The sequence below is a fragment of the Artemia franciscana genome, chromosome 4 (genome assembly GCF_032884065.1).
Source record: "Artemia franciscana chromosome 4, ASM3288406v1, whole genome shotgun sequence".
Lineage (NCBI taxonomy): Eukaryota > Metazoa > Arthropoda > Branchiopoda > Anostraca > Artemiidae > Artemia > Artemia franciscana.
The window spans coordinates 61,884,259-61,902,952 of NC_088866.1; the positions used below are offsets into that span (position 1 = coordinate 61,884,259).

Below are 18,694 nucleotides of genomic sequence, written 5' to 3' on the forward strand. Positions count from 1 at the left end.
AGCGATCGCAAATTCTGTCGGTCTGTCGGTCGGTCTGTCTGTCTGTCTGCCTGTCTTGGTTTTGCTAGTTTAGGCACTTCCGGATAAGCTAGGACGATGAATTCTTATTTTAAATCCCGACTGGATCTGGTGACATGGGGGGGAGTTGGAGGGGGAAACCTAAAATCTTGGAAAACGCTTAGAGTGGAGGGATCGGGATGAAACTTGGTGGGAAAAATAAGCACAAGTATTAGATACGTAATTGACATTACCGGAACGGAACGGATTACCGGACCCCTATCGAAAATTTGTATTAAATGTTTTTTGGGGTTACGGGAAGGTGACTTCTGATTAAAAGGGCAATAATTTTTTCAATTTTCAAGTAAATTAGTCCCCTCTTTATAATCTAGAAAAGCTTCTTTCATGCGAAATGACTGGCTGGGGTGTATTGAAGGTTCATGGCTCTTTACGAAGGCAATGCTCCAGCCATGTCTCTGGTTGCTATCCCTTTTCCTATTGTCAAAGTTTATATCGTTGAAACTTCTATACTTTAAGTTTTGACTCCATTTGATCAGTGTTGGCTTGTCTTGAGTATTCCAAATTAGTAAATGTTTATATCAATTTTGATACCTCTCCTTGCAGTGAGGCTATATATCACCCAAAATTTTATCTAATATTGAATCTTGACTACAAAAAACTCAATTATTGACGTTTCATCCTCCATTAGATTTGGCCATTAAGAAAAGCAAAAGTAAAGTAGAGGTGTCGTTGGAGCAATGAAATAATGGCACACAACTTATGTAGTAATTCCAGTCCAATTGCCAGCTTTTTTCTTAAATCGAATTGGCATAAGCTTTATAGACCAATTTATTAAATTGAAATATCTGGTAAATATGATGGCAAGCATAGATGTAAGCACAACTATTTTCACCCTGCATAGAGCAATGAGTTTATCGTGTATTTGTTTTTCAGTGTTTATCACATAGGACAGATGGTCTTAGGAAACTTGGGAAAGTGCCCTTGAAGGTCTAAAGCTGAAAGGAGGAAATCTGATGTCCCTTCAACATTCAATTTAAACCTGGATACTCCACTACCCTTATATGGGCGTTAGGTCAAAATTTCAAGATAGAAGTATTAATCGCAACGGCCAAAAGAGCCCCAAGATATGTCTTTAAAGGCATAGTAGATTTAAATGGAAAGGTGTTTATTTTGCTTCGTGTTGAAAGCTCAATCATATAACACTATTAAGTCTTTATGAGCAATTGGGCCTGAATTCAAGGGGTCTTGAATTGCCCTTCCCCATATTTTTCTTATTCTTTTCTAATGCAAACGTTCCCATGTTAGATGTTGTTAAAACCTGAATAATACAATGATTTTCAATCTATATGACCGAAGGGCATAAAGTTAGGATCTCGATTTTGTACCCCTCCCCCTCGCGTTCCTCCACTATTTTATATAGGGCCAAATTCAGGAGGCTCAAGCTACCTCAAAAATATACTCACCTATGCTTCGAACACATAGTCATGTCCTACGTTTTTTGACTCACGATCATTCAAAGATTATTAGAGAGTGGTGCTCTAAGATTCAGTACCCTTATTACTGCGAGTATGATCGTTCCAAATGAAAACAAAATTAATTTTATATTCCATCAGTATCTGTGGTTTTGGCTTTCTGAGCCGTTGGTAACAAATCTCAGGTGGTTATTATAGTGTATCAAATAAAAAAAGACAAGTTTTTTTTAACTGAAAGTACGGAGACATTAAAAATTAAAACGAACAGAAATTACTCCGTATATGAAAGGGGCTTTTCCTCCTCAACGCCCCTCTCTTTACGCTAAAGTTTGACTCTTTCTCTTAACTCTACTGTTTAAAACAGTAAAAAGCTTTAGTGTAAAGAGCGGGGAGTTGAGGAGGAAAAGCCCCTTTCATATACAGAGTAATTTCTGTTCGTTTTAAGTTCTAATGTCGCTCCTTACTAGCTACAAGTTAAAAAAACTTGTTTGTTTTTTTTTATTTGATTTCTGAACGTTTTTGAATTAATGCATGTTTTGATTTTGGCTCTCCGCACATAAATAATTAAAACGAAACTTGCATATTATTTTTTTTTGGCTAAATGGCTCTCTCATGGTTTTAATCGGAAGATTTTGACAAAAAAGGAGCGAGGGAGGAGGCCTAGTAGCCCTCCAATTTTTGATTAATTAAAAAGGCAACTAGAACTTTTAATTTAGGAGCGAGGGAGGAGGCCTCGTAGCCCTCCAATTTTTGATTAATTAAAAAGGTAACTAGAACTTTTAATTTTTTACGAACGTTTTCATTAGTAAAAAATATACGTAACTTACGAATTGACTTACGTAACGAACTTCTATATTTGTATGTTTTTATTACGAGGGGTTCACCCCCTCGTCAATACCTCGCTCTTCACACTAAAACTTGAATTCTGTCCCAATTCCTTAAGAATGACCCCTGAATCACAAAGGCCGTAGAATGAATAGTTGAAATTACTAAAAATACTTTAGCGTAAAGAGCAAGGTATCACGAGGAGGCGAATCCCTCATATGCGTAATAATTTCTGTTCGTTTTAAGTTTCATTGCTGCTTCTTACTTTCAGTCGAAAAAACTTTTCATATTTATTTTTTCATTGTGTTTTTTTAATAATGCTAGAAAGTCCTGCGCCCCCTTCATTGAAATTCTCTTCCCCCTTGACAAATTCCTCCATGAAAAGATCCTCCCAAGTAACCCCCTCAACTTCTCCCCTCCCCCAAACCAAAAAATCCCCTGAAAACGTCTGTACACTTCCCAATAGCCATTAGTATATGTAAACAACTGTCAAAGTTTGTAATTTGCAGCCCCTCCCACGGGGACTGTGGGGGAGCAAGTCGTCCCCAAATACATAGTTCTAAGGTTTTTCGACTATGGTGAATAAAATGGCTATCTCAGAATTTTGATCCGGTGACTTTTGGGAAAAAATGGGTGTGGAAGGGGGCCTAGTTGCCCTCCATTTTTTGATCACTTAAAAAGGGCACTAGAACTTTTCATTTCCGTTAGTATGAGCCCTCTCGCGACATTCTAGTACCACTGAGTCGATACGATCACCCATGGGGAAAAGAAAAAAAAAAAAAAAAAACAAATAAACACGCATCCATGATCTGTCTTCTGGCAAAAAATACGTAATTCCACATTTTTGTAGATAGGAGCTTGAAACTTCTACAATAGGGTTCTCTGATACGCTGAATCTGATGGTGTGATTTTCGTAAAGATTTTATTACTTTTAGGGGATATTTCCCCTTATTTTCTAAAATGAGGCAAACTTTCTCATGCTCGTAACTTTTGATGGGTAAGAATAAGCTTGATGAAATATATATATTTAAAATCAGCATTAAAATTTGATTCTTTTGATGTAACTACTAGTATCAAAATTCCGATTTTTTAGGGTTTCGGTTAATATTGAGCCGGGTCACTCCTTACTACAGTTTGTTACCACGAACTGTTTGGAAATTCCAAATTCTAAACATATAAACTGCACATTTTATAAAGTATATTTAATTTTCGGCTAGTTGATATTTATTCATTTTTGAGGTTAATGATTATGAATTTGAGCTTGATGGACCAGCTTAGAAGTCTCAAATCTGTTAATATATTCAATCCGAAATGTATCCAGTTTGTTCCATCTACTAAATTGTAGATGTTTCTAGAATCGGAGATTCATTCAGTCTAATTAATTTATCCAATCTATTTTATTCCATTCTTGCAATTTTTGCATTCCCTTTTTTATTTTTTAAATAACCCATTAGGGGGACTTTTATATATTATGTTGTAATTGTATTTCATCCCGAATAAAATAATACCTTAAGTCAAGACACATCAAGTACATCATAATTCATAAACAGAGGATACATAGATAGACAAGATTTATTCATACATAATTAATCGTACAGTGGAAATATTGTGCTGATCCCTCAAAGGCTCCTAGGCCTGTAAAAGAGGGGGAATCCATACGTTTCAGTTAAGCACTGAATCAATAGAAGAAAAATGTTACACATTAATTGTAATTAAATAGATTAAATATACTAAATTCCAATAAATGCTACAAAAAAAAATCACCAAAAAGAGTTTGGATTTCCGAGTAAGTCATTCAAGTGCCAAACGAGTTAGCTTTTCGAAGCGAATCAGGAAAGGTATTCTACATAAAATGACACTCAACGAGAGACAGCAAGTTGTGGACAGACTACATCTTGCTTGAATCCAAACCATGCAAGGAATTTCAATCTCTTTGATTAAAGGGCGCGAAGTGGGGAGGCTGGGCCTTTACTCCTTCCAACGGTACCTTTCTATCTCCCAAAATACGCTTATGTAGACACGTTGCACTTCTTCCAAATAGTATGAGCTTTGAAATTTGAAGTGATGAGAAGAAAGTATGTTTTTCAATAGATCCTAAATTAAAAAAAAACTCCAATGCTGACACGAACGACCTTTTATCAAAGAATGGTCTTTTTATAAGGGGTAGGGAGTCTCCAGTGATTTCCTCCTCCAAGGAATGAGACTTGTTTGCCATTTGGTTTAAATATAAATAAGCAAGTATGCAAATATCAATGAGCAGGCTCTTGCCCACAGGTAAAGCCATTTTCAGATTTATATTCCCCTCTGGTGGGTATTCCCCAACCGTAAGAGTCCTGGTATTAAAACTAACCGCGATAATACATCCCAAGTAGGATTGATTCTGTTATTCTGAGGAAGGGTGCTTTTATTATTTTGAAGATTTTATGACCTTCTTTGTTCTACAATGTGAACCAAAATGAAGTTTATTATACTTTCGTACTAACGAAGGTACAATGAATTCTATCCGAGGTGGGAACTAGGCCCTTTTATGGAGAATAATTGGAATTGGAAAAATTTGAAATTTTCTGATTCTTTTTTAAAGTTTTACGAAAGTTTTGTGTTTTGTCTCGAAAACTTTTGTTTTTGAGCTCATGCATTAATACTAAAAGTTATTTAATTGACTCAAATAGCTAGGTAATGATTAGTAATATACATATTTTGTGTCGTGGGATACACTGAATTAAAATATTGTGAGATCAACACAAATATGTGAGTTGAAGAAAATTCTAACTGAGCCATGGTAGAGAATTTGAATTTTGTAATTTTTTCTTCTTTTTATATTTTATACTAATATTTGTTCCTTTTTTTTAGATTAGAGTAGATATTATAGCATCTTTGAATCAACAAACATCTGGGAACTTTCTTCAAACATTAATACAGGCGTGGAATGATCATCAAACATCAATGATTATGATTCGAGACATCCTTATGTACATGGATAGAGTATATGTTCAGCAAAACAATGTCGAAAATGTCTACAACCTTGGCCTACATTTATTTAGAGACTTGGTATGTTAGAGGCTTGAGTTGTCTCTTTGCTTATACTTCCCAGCGAAGAGAATGGGTAATCAATAAAAGTAGAAACTGGCTTGAGTATTGAAAAAAAAAAATCATCAACGCCATCTAGCGTTCACACTTCTTGGCATTTTTTTCAAACTTAGCAGTCGTATCTTTTAAACATCAAACACTAGATGGCATTGGAGATTCTTTTTGTAGGGCCAGTTTCCACTCTTACAAGTAACTCTCTCTGTTTGTCTCCCGTTTTTACTGCAGGCTCAAAGTCAAAACACTATTGATCAAATTTGACAGGTGTAGAGGAAGAATTTCCTGAGCCTTTGCCTCAATGTGTGTTAGTGCAAAATTCTTTTAGGGACGTTTGGCTTATAAGTAGAATATAAAGCCTAGATACTGTGAATAATGCAAGCCAATGTTTTTTTTTCTCAGTAGTTGCTTCAGGACTTAGTTCTGTCTTGCTGACCTATCCCCCCCTCCCCTCGAAGCACTTTCATGATGGGTAAAACCCAAATAGTATTTTAGTAGCTTTGTTTTTTATATATTTGTTATAATCAACAATCGTTTTTATTTTCAAGTTTTAAGTCCAAGTAGAGGGTATTAGGATTCCAATCATCTTTTGTGTGTACACGGTTTCTTTGTAACGGACAAAATTTTCAAGAGGGGAGGGGGGATCTGTAAGGGAGTGCTACCAACATAATTTGGGATAACTGGGTTTAATTTCGCTCAGGATGCCGCTAACCTTAGGAATGGCCCCAGTGACGGGTACAACAAAAAGCAGAAATATGTATTTGTACAAGCTATACTCCTTCACTATTTCGGTTTAAATGGGAAAGTTTGAATATTTTGACGAATATGGCAACCACCTATGACGCATAAATTTGCTTCATTGATTAGAAAAATTGTACACCTGTAATAGTGTACATCTCGAGTAGGTTGCTTTTATTGAGTTTTGGATCTTATTACTCGTGATTGTTAATCATTCTCTTATTTATCCTATCCCCGTTTCTGTTTGTCATTGTAATGGACTATATTCTACGGCAGTCTTCAGGCATTGGAGTGAAGAATAGTAGGCGACAGATCTCTAATCTGGACTTTGCAGACGACGTAGTTCTTCTTGAAGAAGCGAAACTGCGACTGCAGCTGCTACTCGACGCCATAGACGAAAAGGCCGAGAAAATGGGACTTAAAGTCAGTAAAATAAATGGCAGTAAATGTCAGTAAAACAAAGAGTATGGCCACATCTGACTCTCCGCTGATACTTAAATGCAAAGATAAAACAATTGAGCAGGTAAAGGAATTTAAGTGTCTCGGGAGTTGGATTGAATACGATAGTGAAATAGCCAACGAAATCAAGAGAAAAATTGGACGAGCGACATCGGCTTTTAGCAAGTTGAAACCAGTCTGGCGCAGAAGTAAAGACTGTGCGCTTGAAGCTCCGCCTCCTGAATATCAATTTTATGTCCATTCTCCTCTATGCTATTGAATGCTGGAAACTAAACACCCAACTCGAAAAACGTGTCCCAGCCTTCGAAAACATGTGCCTTAGGAGAATCCTGAACATATCGTGGCAGGAAAAGGTCACCAACATAGAAGTTTGCCGATGAACCGGTCAGCCATTAGTTACTGACCTTCTGAAATGTAGGAGACGGACATATCTTGGCCGCGTCTTCTGTATACCAGAAGATTGACTCCCGAATACAGTATATGAGTGGCGCCCCGAGGGGAGGCGAAAAAGAGGTCGACCTAGACACACCTTACGACGACAGTGCGACCGAGACCTGAGTAATGCAGAGATGTCCACAGTGGGAGGACGTCACGGCTGCAGCTCAGCTCCGACATGTCTGGCAAGGTTTCGGAGACGCCCTATGTGCCACCCCTGGCTCTGGAGGGTCTAAGGTAAGACATATATTATGCACACTGCTGTTACAAAAGAACATTTAGTGTAAAAACCAAAAATTAAACAAATGAATTTAGATGTATTTTTTTTACGCTTCAAATTTTGAATTTAGTTCAGAAAAACGACCAATTCTTTCAAATTAATTTTTGATAACACCTCAGATATTCAAATCTGGATTTCCCCGCATATGCAGCTGGTATGTGACTTTTATTGTGAAAATTAGTTAAGGTATCTTCCTACCCAGGGTTTCAAGCTATGTTGAATAGTAAATGTAAAAAAATAAAACTTCAAGAACTAGCAAAAAAGAAATCTTTAAAAGCATGTTTTTATTTTTTTCAGATTGTTAGGCATGGCAATATACGCGAACACTTACAAGAAACACTTCTCGATCTAATTCAGCGTGAAAGGAAATCAGAGGTGGTTGATCGAATTGCCATTAGGTCAGCTTGCAGTATGCTAATCACTCTTGGTATTGGCTCTAGGCTGATTTACGAAGAAGACTTTGAGCGACCTTTTTTACAACGCTCAGCTGCCTTTTTCAAAGTATGTATCAAAAATTCAATTTAATTGTTACTACTTACTCAAAAACAAATTAAGTTCGAAGTTCTAGAAAAAAAGCCGGAATATTTTTAAGGCTTTTTTTTGTTATTACAGGTTTCGCAGTTCTATTACAAATGATGATAAACCGTTAACCCTGGTAATTATATCGCTTCCTATTCTTGAGGTATTTATTATGTGCTCTCTTGAACGCCTGGAAAGGAAAATTTTCTGGATTACCCCTGCTGGGAAGCTATTCTGTGTGATAACGTATTGTCGGATGAAACTCGTCTTCAAGTATCCTTGGCAGGGTGTACCCTGCACAAGGTAGTTCAACCGAGCTGTACTTTGGCGAGTCGATCATAAAGCCTTTGTACTGACCGGAAGGAGTTTCGATACCACCTCAGATGGAAGGTAATGCATACATTTGTAGAACTCCGACATAGACAATACTTAAAAACAATCGTGCATCGACTTCACGGGTTGGCTACCAGAGTTGATAGAAATTGTTGCACCAAGTGCTCGGTTTCGGACATATTAAAAAGGAACAGTGTGCTTAGTTGGAGGACCAGCAAAGAAAGGACATGCATATTCCATGACTAATCTGATGTTTGACGTGGATAGTGTCCAAACGGGCGCGTCAGGGAGGGGGCTTTGAATCTTAGGGTGACTCCTAGCTTCTGAGAACAGAAGAATCTCACATTTGGTTGGAAAAATCTGGCTCTGCATAGAAGCTTACAGTTTTTTCAATTAATGGACATACAAAAGAGGGAGGAGAAATGAATTTTTTTTTTAATATAGGGAGAGACAAATTCATCGTGTTTTCAGCAAAATTGACCCCTTAAAAAGGTATTTTTTGAAATCTGCTAGGGAGCACAAGCCGTGTGATACTGAGCTTCTTTTTTTTTTCAACATCAATCGCCTAGATTTATGAGTTATTTGCTGCTCGCCAAGATTTGTTTAAAACTTTTAGACTAAAAATGTGTAATTTTTTAGGTTCACGTAGGAAGTCAAAGCACGGCGTGTTTCTAGGTGACATTAATCGCATAGATTTATACTAGACTTACAAGCTATAAGTTGCTCATTAAAAACTTGTATAAAGCTCTTAGATAAAGGACGGGTAACTTTTGAAGGTCACGTAGGAAGACAAAGCTCGGTGTTTTTCTAGGTAACATGAATTGCCTAGATTTTTACTAGATTTGCGAGTTATTAGCTGCTCATCAAAAATTTTTTTAAGCTATTAGACTAAAATTGGATAATTTTTAAGACCATTATAATTAGTGATTTGTTACTCGACATTAATTGCCTATATTTAGAATTTTGAGTGATCTTTTTTAAAACGGTCAGTGTGTTTTTCACAAAAATTTTAAAAATCTGTATAAAAAAAAATGTTTATGAAAAGCTGAAAAAAGTATTAAAAACCAGTTTTTATTTGTGAATAAACCCAAGATGGTTTTAAGGGGCAAAAGGGCCTTTTATGTTGGTGTAATTGGTAATTTAGCTGTTTTCGGGTGGATCTAAGGGGCAAAAGGGGTTTTATATTGGTGTAATAGATAATTTAGCTGTTTTCAGATGGGTCTAAGGGGCAAGGTTGGTTTTATATTGGTGTAATTGATAATTTAGCTGTTTTCAGGTGGATCTAAGGGGCAAAAGGGGTTTTATATTGGTGGAACTGGTAATTTAGCTGTTTTCAGATGGGTCTAAGGGGCAAATGGGGTTTTTATGTTGGTATAATTGGTAATTTAGCTGTTTTCACATTGGTCTAAGGGGCAAAAGGGGTTTTAATATTGATATAATTGGTAATTTAGCTGTTTTCAGATGGGTCTAAGGGGCAAAAGGGGTTTTAATATTGATATAATTAGTAATTTAGCTGTATTCAGATGGGTCTAAGGGGCAAAAGGGGTTTTATGTTGATGTAATTGGTAATTTAGCTGTTTTCAGGTGGATCTAAGGGGCAAAAGTGGTTTTATATTGGTGTAATTGGTAATTTAGCTGTTTTCAGGTGGATCTAAAAGGCAAAAGGGGTTTTATATTGATATAATTGGTAATTTAGCTGTTTCAGGTGGATGTAAGGGGCAAAAGGGGTTTTATATTGGTGTAATTGGTAATTTAGCTGTTTTCAGGTGGATCTAGGGGGCAAAAGGGGTTTTATATTGGTGTAATTGGTAATTTAGCTGTTTTCAGATGGGTCTAAGGGACAATGGGGGTTTTTATATTGGTTTAATTGGTAATATAGCTGTTTTCAGATCGGTCTAAGGGGCAAAAGGGTTTTTATATTGGTGTAATTGGTAATTTAGCTGTTTTCAGATGGTTCTAAAGGACAAAAGGCGTTTTTATATTGGTGTAATTGGTAAGTTAGCTGTTTTCAGATGGGTCTAAGGGGCAAAAGGGGTTTTTATTGTGCTGTAATTGGTAGTTTATCTGTTTTCAGATGGGTCTAAGGGGCAAAAGGGGTTTTTATATTAGTGTTATTGGTAATTTAGCAGTTTTCAGATGTGTATAAGCGGCAAAAGGGGTTTTATATTGGTGTAATTGGTAATTTAGCTGTTTTCAGATGGGTCTAAGGGACAATGGGGGTTTTTATATTGGTTTAATTGGTAATTTAGCTGTTTTCAGATCGGTCTAAAGGGCAAAAGGGTTTTTATATTGGTGTAATTGGTAATTTAGCTGTTTTCAGATGGTTCTAAAGGACAAAAGGCTTTTTTATATTGGTGTAATTGGTAATTTAGCTTTTTTCAGATGGGTCTAAGGTGCAAAAGGGGTTTTTATTGTGGTGTAATTGGTAGTTTATCTGTTTTCAGATGGGTCTAAGGGGCAAAAGGGGTTTTTATATTAGTGTTATTGGTAATTTAGCTGTTTTCAGATGTGTATAAGCGGCAGAAGGGGTTTTTATGTTGGGGTAATTGGTACTTTAGCTGTTTTCAGAATGGTCTAAGTGGCAAAAGGTTTTTTTTTTATTGGTGGAAGTGGTAATTTAGCTTTACGGAAATATCTTGAAGCCCACATGGAAAGGTCATACCAAGTTAAGCAAGTTACAAGACCCTAAAATGCTTTGTTTTCTTACCCTTAAAATATCCTTATAAAAATTGCTTTATATATCTATTACCAGAAGATCATACTTTGCTTGGTGAACTGGTATGTTGATTAAATATATTAACAAAGCAAGACGGATTAAATCTGATTCTATAATTTAAAAAATAAATACGATTATTTTTTTTAAACGCTTATAAGGTTAAATCTCTTGTGTATTGACCAATTTCATTTTATTGCTTATACTTGTGGCTGCTGTAGTTGTTTTACTTTTTATTTCCTTTGAGTTTCTCTTTTTTTGGTAGATTATTTTGCTAGAACGATCAAAGATTTATCCAAGTTTAGATCCCTATTTAGAAATCTAAGTTAGTTCAATACTAGCCATTATATCATCGGACTTCATATTAAACAAGATCCAAGATGAGCATTTTCAGGCTCCCCATATTAGACAAATTATACATAACAGGTTGTTGTTAAATTACGAGTTGTTTTGGTTTGATAAAATCTGTCTGCTATTTCTAATCAAAGGTGGTAATTTTTAAATTTAGGATTTCTCATTTCGCTTTCCAGGTAGCTCTTTTCGAAAATCTCAGATTAAATCAAGTCAAGTCCAAATAAAATAATTTTCGGTGTGTAGGCTCAAGAAATTAAAGTGTTGGTTGTAATTTTGTATGACTTGTGAAAGACTGTACAATTATTTTCCAACAAGAACGTATCCTGTATTTTTAATTTTTTTTTTTTTTTGGGGGGGGGGTGGGTTTTTCAAAGGAGGGAGTACGATTTTTTTACATAACCTGCTAAAAATTTGTTTATATGCGTATTTGTTAATTTTTTACTGGTCAGGGAAAATTTTTGGGGAAGGGAGGGGGATCAAACCCGATAACCCCTGCCCCCCTTCTGGATATAGCCTTGTTTTCCAATGGAGACTTTCGAATCTATTTTTGGCAATAAAGGAGGAAAATCAACCAAACCACATCCTGGTGGATTTTGGTCCATTATTTTACGGAAGAGAATCATGTGATTTTTGGGCACTTCTGCAACTGGTGAAATATCCTGATCCAAACTCAAACTTGAGCATTATTCAATAATTATATTATCTCTTAGCTATGTCGGGTGTCGGTATTTGGAAATCTAAAAGATGGAGCTGTCTCGTAATATGGCTAAATTCTTCAATTTATCAAGCTATTTGCTATAATTTCTATCTCAAGGCCACGGGAATAATTTTTACTTGTCTTCTAATTATAAAAAGATAAATAATAAATAACCTTTTTCAAGGTAGCGTGAATGTAAGTTTCTATAGGATCTTGAAAACAAAGTAGAGCATAGAGTCTCGGCAAAATCTCAAAATCGCAAGGTTTGCTGCTTCATGTGGTTTCTATTCAGGCTTGCATCAGTGGAAAACATGGCTAGTTAAATATCTAATTTTGGTTGGCTAATTAAGGTAAAATATATGAACTGAGTTAAGAGACGTGTAGCACTTCGCTTTTTGTGGAGCTTTACCTCAGTGTTTGCCACTCAGCTTAACTTTTCCCCTTCTTCAAAAAAGTGTCATTCGTGATGTGTTAAAAATAAGATGTACAAGCTGAGTTTTGAAAAAAGAAAGTATATGCTTCCATAAAAAATACTTATGGAGATTAAATGTCTCGATTGGGCTAGCTGATGCGTAGTACTACTTTTTTTACGGAGCTTTACTCTATATTTCCCACTCAGCTTAACTTCCCCCCCTCTGAAAAGGTATTCTTCGTAGCGTGCTAAAAAAAGGATGAACGAGCCCAATTTTGAAAAAGGAAAGCATGAAAAATGATCGACTACCCTTGCACACGTTTAGCACTACACTTTTTATGGAACTTTATTCAACATTTGCCACTCGGATTAACTTTTTGTCTCTCTGGAAAAGAGTTGTGCTAAAAAATACAAACTCAGTCTTGAAAAAAGAAAACATATTGCTTCCATGATAAACCACTTATGGTGGTTAATGTATCTGTTCGGCTAGCAGACATATAGCACTACTTTTTTTGGAGGTTTATTCAACATTTGCCACTCAGGTTAATTTTTCTCTGTCTTCAAAAAGGTGACGTTCGCAATATGCAGAAAAAAAGCATGATTTTTTCTTACTTGAGTCAGTAGAAGCAAAATTTTGGGAAGCGTAATTATTTTGCCTCAATGAATAAGCACTTACGGAAGCTTTGTATGAAAAATAAAGAGACGTAAAGGGAAATGTCATTTATCTTATTTAATCTGCTTACTTACCTCTTTACAGGCAGAAGGCCAGAAGTTTCTTGCCGAGAACTCAGCAAGCGTTTATATAGCGAAGGTTGAACAGAGACTAAATGAAGAATCGGAGAGGGCCAATGTCTATTTGGATAGCTATACAGAGAAGAAAATCATCAAAGTTGTTGAGGAAGAGCTCATTAAGAAGCATATGAAAACAGTTGTTGAGGTATCTTTAACTGTAGTCTAATTTTTCACACATAATTTCTAATAACTAGTCATCGTAAGTATAGTCATCATATGTCTGTTGATCAGAGAATAATTTTTACTGACCAGTCATCGGTAGTATAATCATCATGGGTCTTTTGATTATTTCACAGATTTTACTGACTAGTCATCGTAAGTGTAGTCATCACATGTTTGTTAATCAGTACATAATGTTTACTGAAAGTCATCGTAAGCATAGTCATCGTATGTCTGTTGATCAGTTGACTAGTCGTTGTGAGCATAGTCCTCATATGTTCGTTGATCAGTGCTTAATTTTTACCGACTAGTCATCGTAAGTATGATCATCTTATGTCTGTTAATGAATACACAATTTTTTACTGACCATTCACCTTAAGCATAGTCATCATATGTCTGTTGGTTAGTACACAATTTTGACTAACCATTCATTGCGAGTATATTTATCATATGTTTGTTGATTAGTACATAATGTCTACTGACCAGTCATCGTAAGTATAGTAGGTTGATCAGTACACAATTTTTACTGACCCGTCATCGTAAGCATAGTCATCATTTGTTTTTTTGATCAGCACAAAATTTTTACTGGCCAGTCATCATTATTATTTACGTCTGTATGTGTGAAGTTTCAGCATGAAACAGAGTGATGTCTTTTGGAACACTAAACTTTTCTCTTAAGAATCCGCTTCCAGTCTGTTTCATGCCATCATACTTGTTTTAATTGAGCTTCAGAGTACATAGCTGGATCAGAGGATTGCTTTGTTTTACGTAAATTACATATTAGATTATGTTAGGTTAATCATTGAGAAGTGCCTGAGTCATCAAACGCCTTTTCTCCTCAGTTTTATAAATTATGAGCAAGCGTTTGATTCAACTGATGGACGAGCTTCGGGAAGGTCTTATCCTTTTTTGGTATACCAGATATATACATTAAAGCTATTAGTGCTATGTACGAGAATAGTATTGCTGCTAGGAGAATAACTCTCCTAGACTTGGATTATGCTGATGATTTTGAGCATCCTAGATGAAAATGTCAGCAAAATTAATGAGCTTTTAGAGGTTTTGCGAGTTCAGGGTGCAAGGATGTGTTTGAAAATTAATTTTAAGAACGAATAAGTGAAGATTAAATGGTTCCAATGGGTAATGAAAAGATTGATCAGGCGGAAAGCTTCATTTAACTCAGTAGTATTATTAGTAAAGATGGTGGGAGCAGTGAAAATGTTAAAAGTAGAATAGCCAAGACTCGGGTGGTTGTTCACAGTTGAAAAAAGTTCGGAAAAAGAGGAAGATATGTCTGCGAACCGAGATCAAAATATTGGAAGCTACTATGATGACAGTGACCAATTACAGTTCTGAAGCGTGGGGGCTCCGCCTAACAGAGGGGGATCTATAAGATATTTTCCAGTGAAACATTCTAACTAACTGACCGTATCTCAAAGAGTAAGCTCTACTAAAAATGTGTTTCAATTTCCCTTCCTAGGGCTATAATGAGTGAAAGGATGAGGTGGCTAGGACACATGTTGTGGATGAAGGATGACAGATTGCCGAGGATTGTCCTTTTTATACAATCCTAATAATGGCTTATGCCAGATTTGCCTCTCACTCATTCGGACTATCTGTTTTGGCTTTTAATACAATTAGCCAAGGCTTGATGCCCACAAACTACTTGATTTTAATTCATTACTTGATTTTGACTCATTGATTTAATTCCGTTGATTTTGAATTAAAATCAAAAAGTTGTGGGCATCAAGCCATGGTTAATTGTAAAAAAGCCAAGACAGATGGTCCGAGTGAGTAAGAGGCAAATCTGGAATAAGCCTAATTATGATTATATAAAATTGGTGTCAGTCCATTTCTAGGGCCAAGTGAAAAGCTGGTTATTTCTGAATTGGGTGGAAGGATTTCGTAAGGGAAGATTTAGGGTAGATTGGAACTTCTTGGGAGTTGTAAAAGGGAGGCTTTGAATAGATGGGGATGGAGGAGGAGTGTGCGTACTTGTGTCGGTTTCGGGGGGTTTAGTTCGGTAGTGAGCTATTAGTAGTAGTAGATTACATAACTTATGTACCTATTTTATGTTCGAACTGAAGATTCTGTTCGAAAACTGTAGAACTTAAATGTATAATCTGCATGTTTCGATTGTTGTTTGGAAGCATAATGATGCTTAAGTAATGCTACCGTTTGGAAAGATTGCGGTGGAATAGGAAAGCACTGTTGTCTATTAGTACATTAGACTTTTCTGTTGAGAATCTGCCTGCAACCAGTCATGTTTCAGGAAATGTTTTGTTTTTGGTGACCAGCGGGGCAGAGAAATGGGAAAGGCATCGAACTTTGCTTTTAAAAGAAACTAGTTGCGTTGAACCTAGTAACGACAAGAAACCATCTCCAATAAATTATCCAAGTAGTAAAATAAGAACGCTGGTCTAAATCCCTGGTGGAAAAAAGATTTTTTTTTTATTGTTTGTATCAAAGAGCATGGGGAACTTACAAGAGTGGGAACTAACGCTAGTGCCGACAAAAAAAGAAATCATCGTCATCTAGCGTTTGGTTTGCATTTTTTTTCATATAAAAATAAGAAAACTACTACTAACAACTCACACCAGCAACAAGTTGCCTAAGGCCAACACAGCTACGCACGCTCCGGCTGTCTAGGTATACTGATAGAAATGTTCAGACGGTTAGGGCACGTTCGGTGGTTGAAGAATGAAAGAATAATAAGAATAATTAATTTACTTTGTGTAGTTGCAAAATTAATGGATTAATAAGTGTCCAATCTCAGTACCTGATAGAAAAACGAATGCAAAGTTTAAAAAAAAGCTTGAAGTTTCTAAATTTTAGATGGCGTTGATGTTTTTTAGACACTAGCGCCAGTTTTTAGCATTGTAAGTTACCCATACTCTTTGGTTTGTATGCCAGTGGTAGAACACTGATCTCCAATTTTTTAGATTAACTCGGGAAACTTGGATTAACTCAAGTTACATTGGCAGGTATTGGCAAGCTTGAAATACAAATGGTAGTAATAGTTGCCGAGACGAAACACGAAGATAAAATTGATTGAGGTTATCAGCAGGACTGTAAAGGAGGAATACCTCCCCGATCATTAGGTCCTGTGAAGTGTTGCAGCAGCTGTGACTCATGGGCCATATCTGAGGAGCGATTTAAGGGATTTAGTTTGTTGAGCTGACTTAGAATTTTGTAAAGACACGGTAATAGTCCTAGTTGCTAATCTCTATCAAAGCGAATTGAGATGCAATAAATTATTCTTATGCATTTGGATGCTAAAAATGTTCCCCGTGAAACTCAGGTATGCAAGTGAGCACGGATGCGCGAAATTATAACTATAGCTGTTGATCAGGTTCTGTTGAATGTATTTTCGCACGCCTGCCTAGCCATCAGGCTTACGAAAATACATTTTGATGCTTCAAAGTTATGTCTTCTAATCCCCAAAGGCATGGCAACTTTTTTTTACTTCCCAGAATTACTTTCCAGTTTCCTTGTGTGGAATTTGCGATGACAACATTCGAGGGATCCTTCCCTACACGTCAAAATCGGCACAAAGCCTCAAAAGGGAAATATTGGTAAATCTCTCTTGTTGGCTGACCTCAATCTTATTTGGCTGAGCGATGATAACCACTACTGTTGGATGTCCTGATAACAAGAATCTAGGAATCACTCCCATTTACATCCCTTAAAGGGTCAGACCTGATCCTGATCTCCAAAACAAGAATGGTTTTGAAGTATAGCTTTTATTTCCTACTAAGAATCGTTAAGAGTTAATAACCTCTTTTAGTAAATATTTTGATGACAGGAATTTTGGAACCGTCTCCTCCCACATAGGTCAAACCGGATGCAAACTCCCAAAATGCCCAAATAGGATACTTATTCTTACCTCCCATCAAGTTTGATTGAGATTTGATAAACGTTCCGCTAGATGTCGTGACTGCAGGATGTAGAAACCCTATCCCCGGTGATAAAAAAGGGTACGTCCCCCCCCCCAAAAAAAAAGGCACAAGCTAGGATACTTACTCCATCAACTGACCAAGCTGAGTTGAGCACCAATAACAATTTTTGCTACACGGTCTAACGGCAATAGTGTAATGGCCCCTCCTCTTTATTCGTAACAAAGGTGGATTCCAGCCCTAATCCGTAAGAAGTATAACTAGGATATTAGCTCATACTTCCCGCTAAGTTTAGCTAAGATTTAACAGTCCCTTTTGGAAAATATTATCATAATATGAATTTAAGGACCCTATCTTGTCACTTATGTCAAATCAGGTACCCTCAAAAAGAACAGCTTGGACGCTTACTCTGATTTACCATTAAGTTTGGTAGAGATCTGACAATTTGTTGTGATAGATGTCTTAATGACAATCTCCCAGAGAGGATGAATTGCATCCAGACAACCACAAAGTCTAACTAAGGATGTTTCTCTTTCTTCTCAAAGAAGCCGATTGATATCCAATAACCTCTGTTACGAGATGCTTTGATGACAGGAATATTAGTATCTCCCAAAAAGGTCGCTTGCGGTAAAGATCCGAAAAGGCGTAACTAGGATACTAGCTCTTTTTCCGCAATATCTGCTTGAAACAATACAATACTCCGCAATATCTGATTTCATGACAATAATAATTTATTGTGAAGGTTGATTACGTTCAAGCAATCAAATCCATATCTAGGGCGATTACATCTATACTCATAATGAAGACAGAGGACATTAAATTGGAGATCCTTCCTCCCCGCAGATAGGTCGATCAGTCATGGACTCCTAGAAAGTGTAGCTAGAACACTATCGTTTACTTTCCACCACGTTTGATTTAGATCCGACAATCTCTTACCCCTCTCCCCCTGTGCTTTCCTTCTCATACATGGGCTGAGTGCTGACCCTCTTCACCCCAGTGAAAAAAGAATGGGGTATAGGTCCATATTGACTCATGTTTGGGCTATTGAGTAGGCCAATAACAATTGTCTATTTTTTTCTTTTTTTTAGAATTACTCAGAAGCTTTTAAGTTTCACAAGGATTTTCTTCTTTGTTTCAGAATTGTATTTTAGGAATAAGTTTTGCTACAGACGGCTAATCACCGAAAAAAAAAACTGTTCAAGCTGCAGTGTTGCTCCGTGATGTAATCACTCACTGTTAAATAACAAAGACTATTGGTAGTGGTGATGTTTGGAAATTTTAACAACTATTTCATTCAGGTTTGCTGACTCACAAAGAAATTAAGTATTATAAAAAAAGGTTGGAGGGGTATTACTTTTTTTTCTTCTATCTTGAGACTATGCTGCTGAAAATAAAATGTCACATGTTTCACTTTCGTAAATAAGCATTTTTTCACTTTCCAAATTAGAATCTCAACAGGCTTAATTAATTACGGATTACTCATTCAGAGCTCTAAAAAGTCTCAGTCCTGA

The 18,694-nt window shown here is 36.4% G+C and overlaps 1 protein-coding gene across 3 annotated transcripts in view; it reads left to right on the forward strand.

Annotated features, from left to right (window-relative positions):
* LOC136026691 (cullin-3-A-like) overlaps positions 1–18,694 on the forward strand; it is an 87,240-nt gene that overhangs the window by 20,576 nt on the left and 47,970 nt on the right. For all 3 annotated transcript variants that reach the window (XM_065703439.1, XM_065703441.1, XM_065703440.1), the window contains 3 exons: positions 5,166–5,363; positions 7,606–7,809; positions 13,094–13,273. In XM_065703439.1, the coding sequence (XP_065559511.1) occupies positions 5,166–5,363; positions 7,606–7,809; positions 13,094–13,273 (582 nt within the window). The remainder of the gene's footprint in view (positions 1–5,165; positions 5,364–7,605; positions 7,810–13,093; positions 13,274–18,694) is intronic.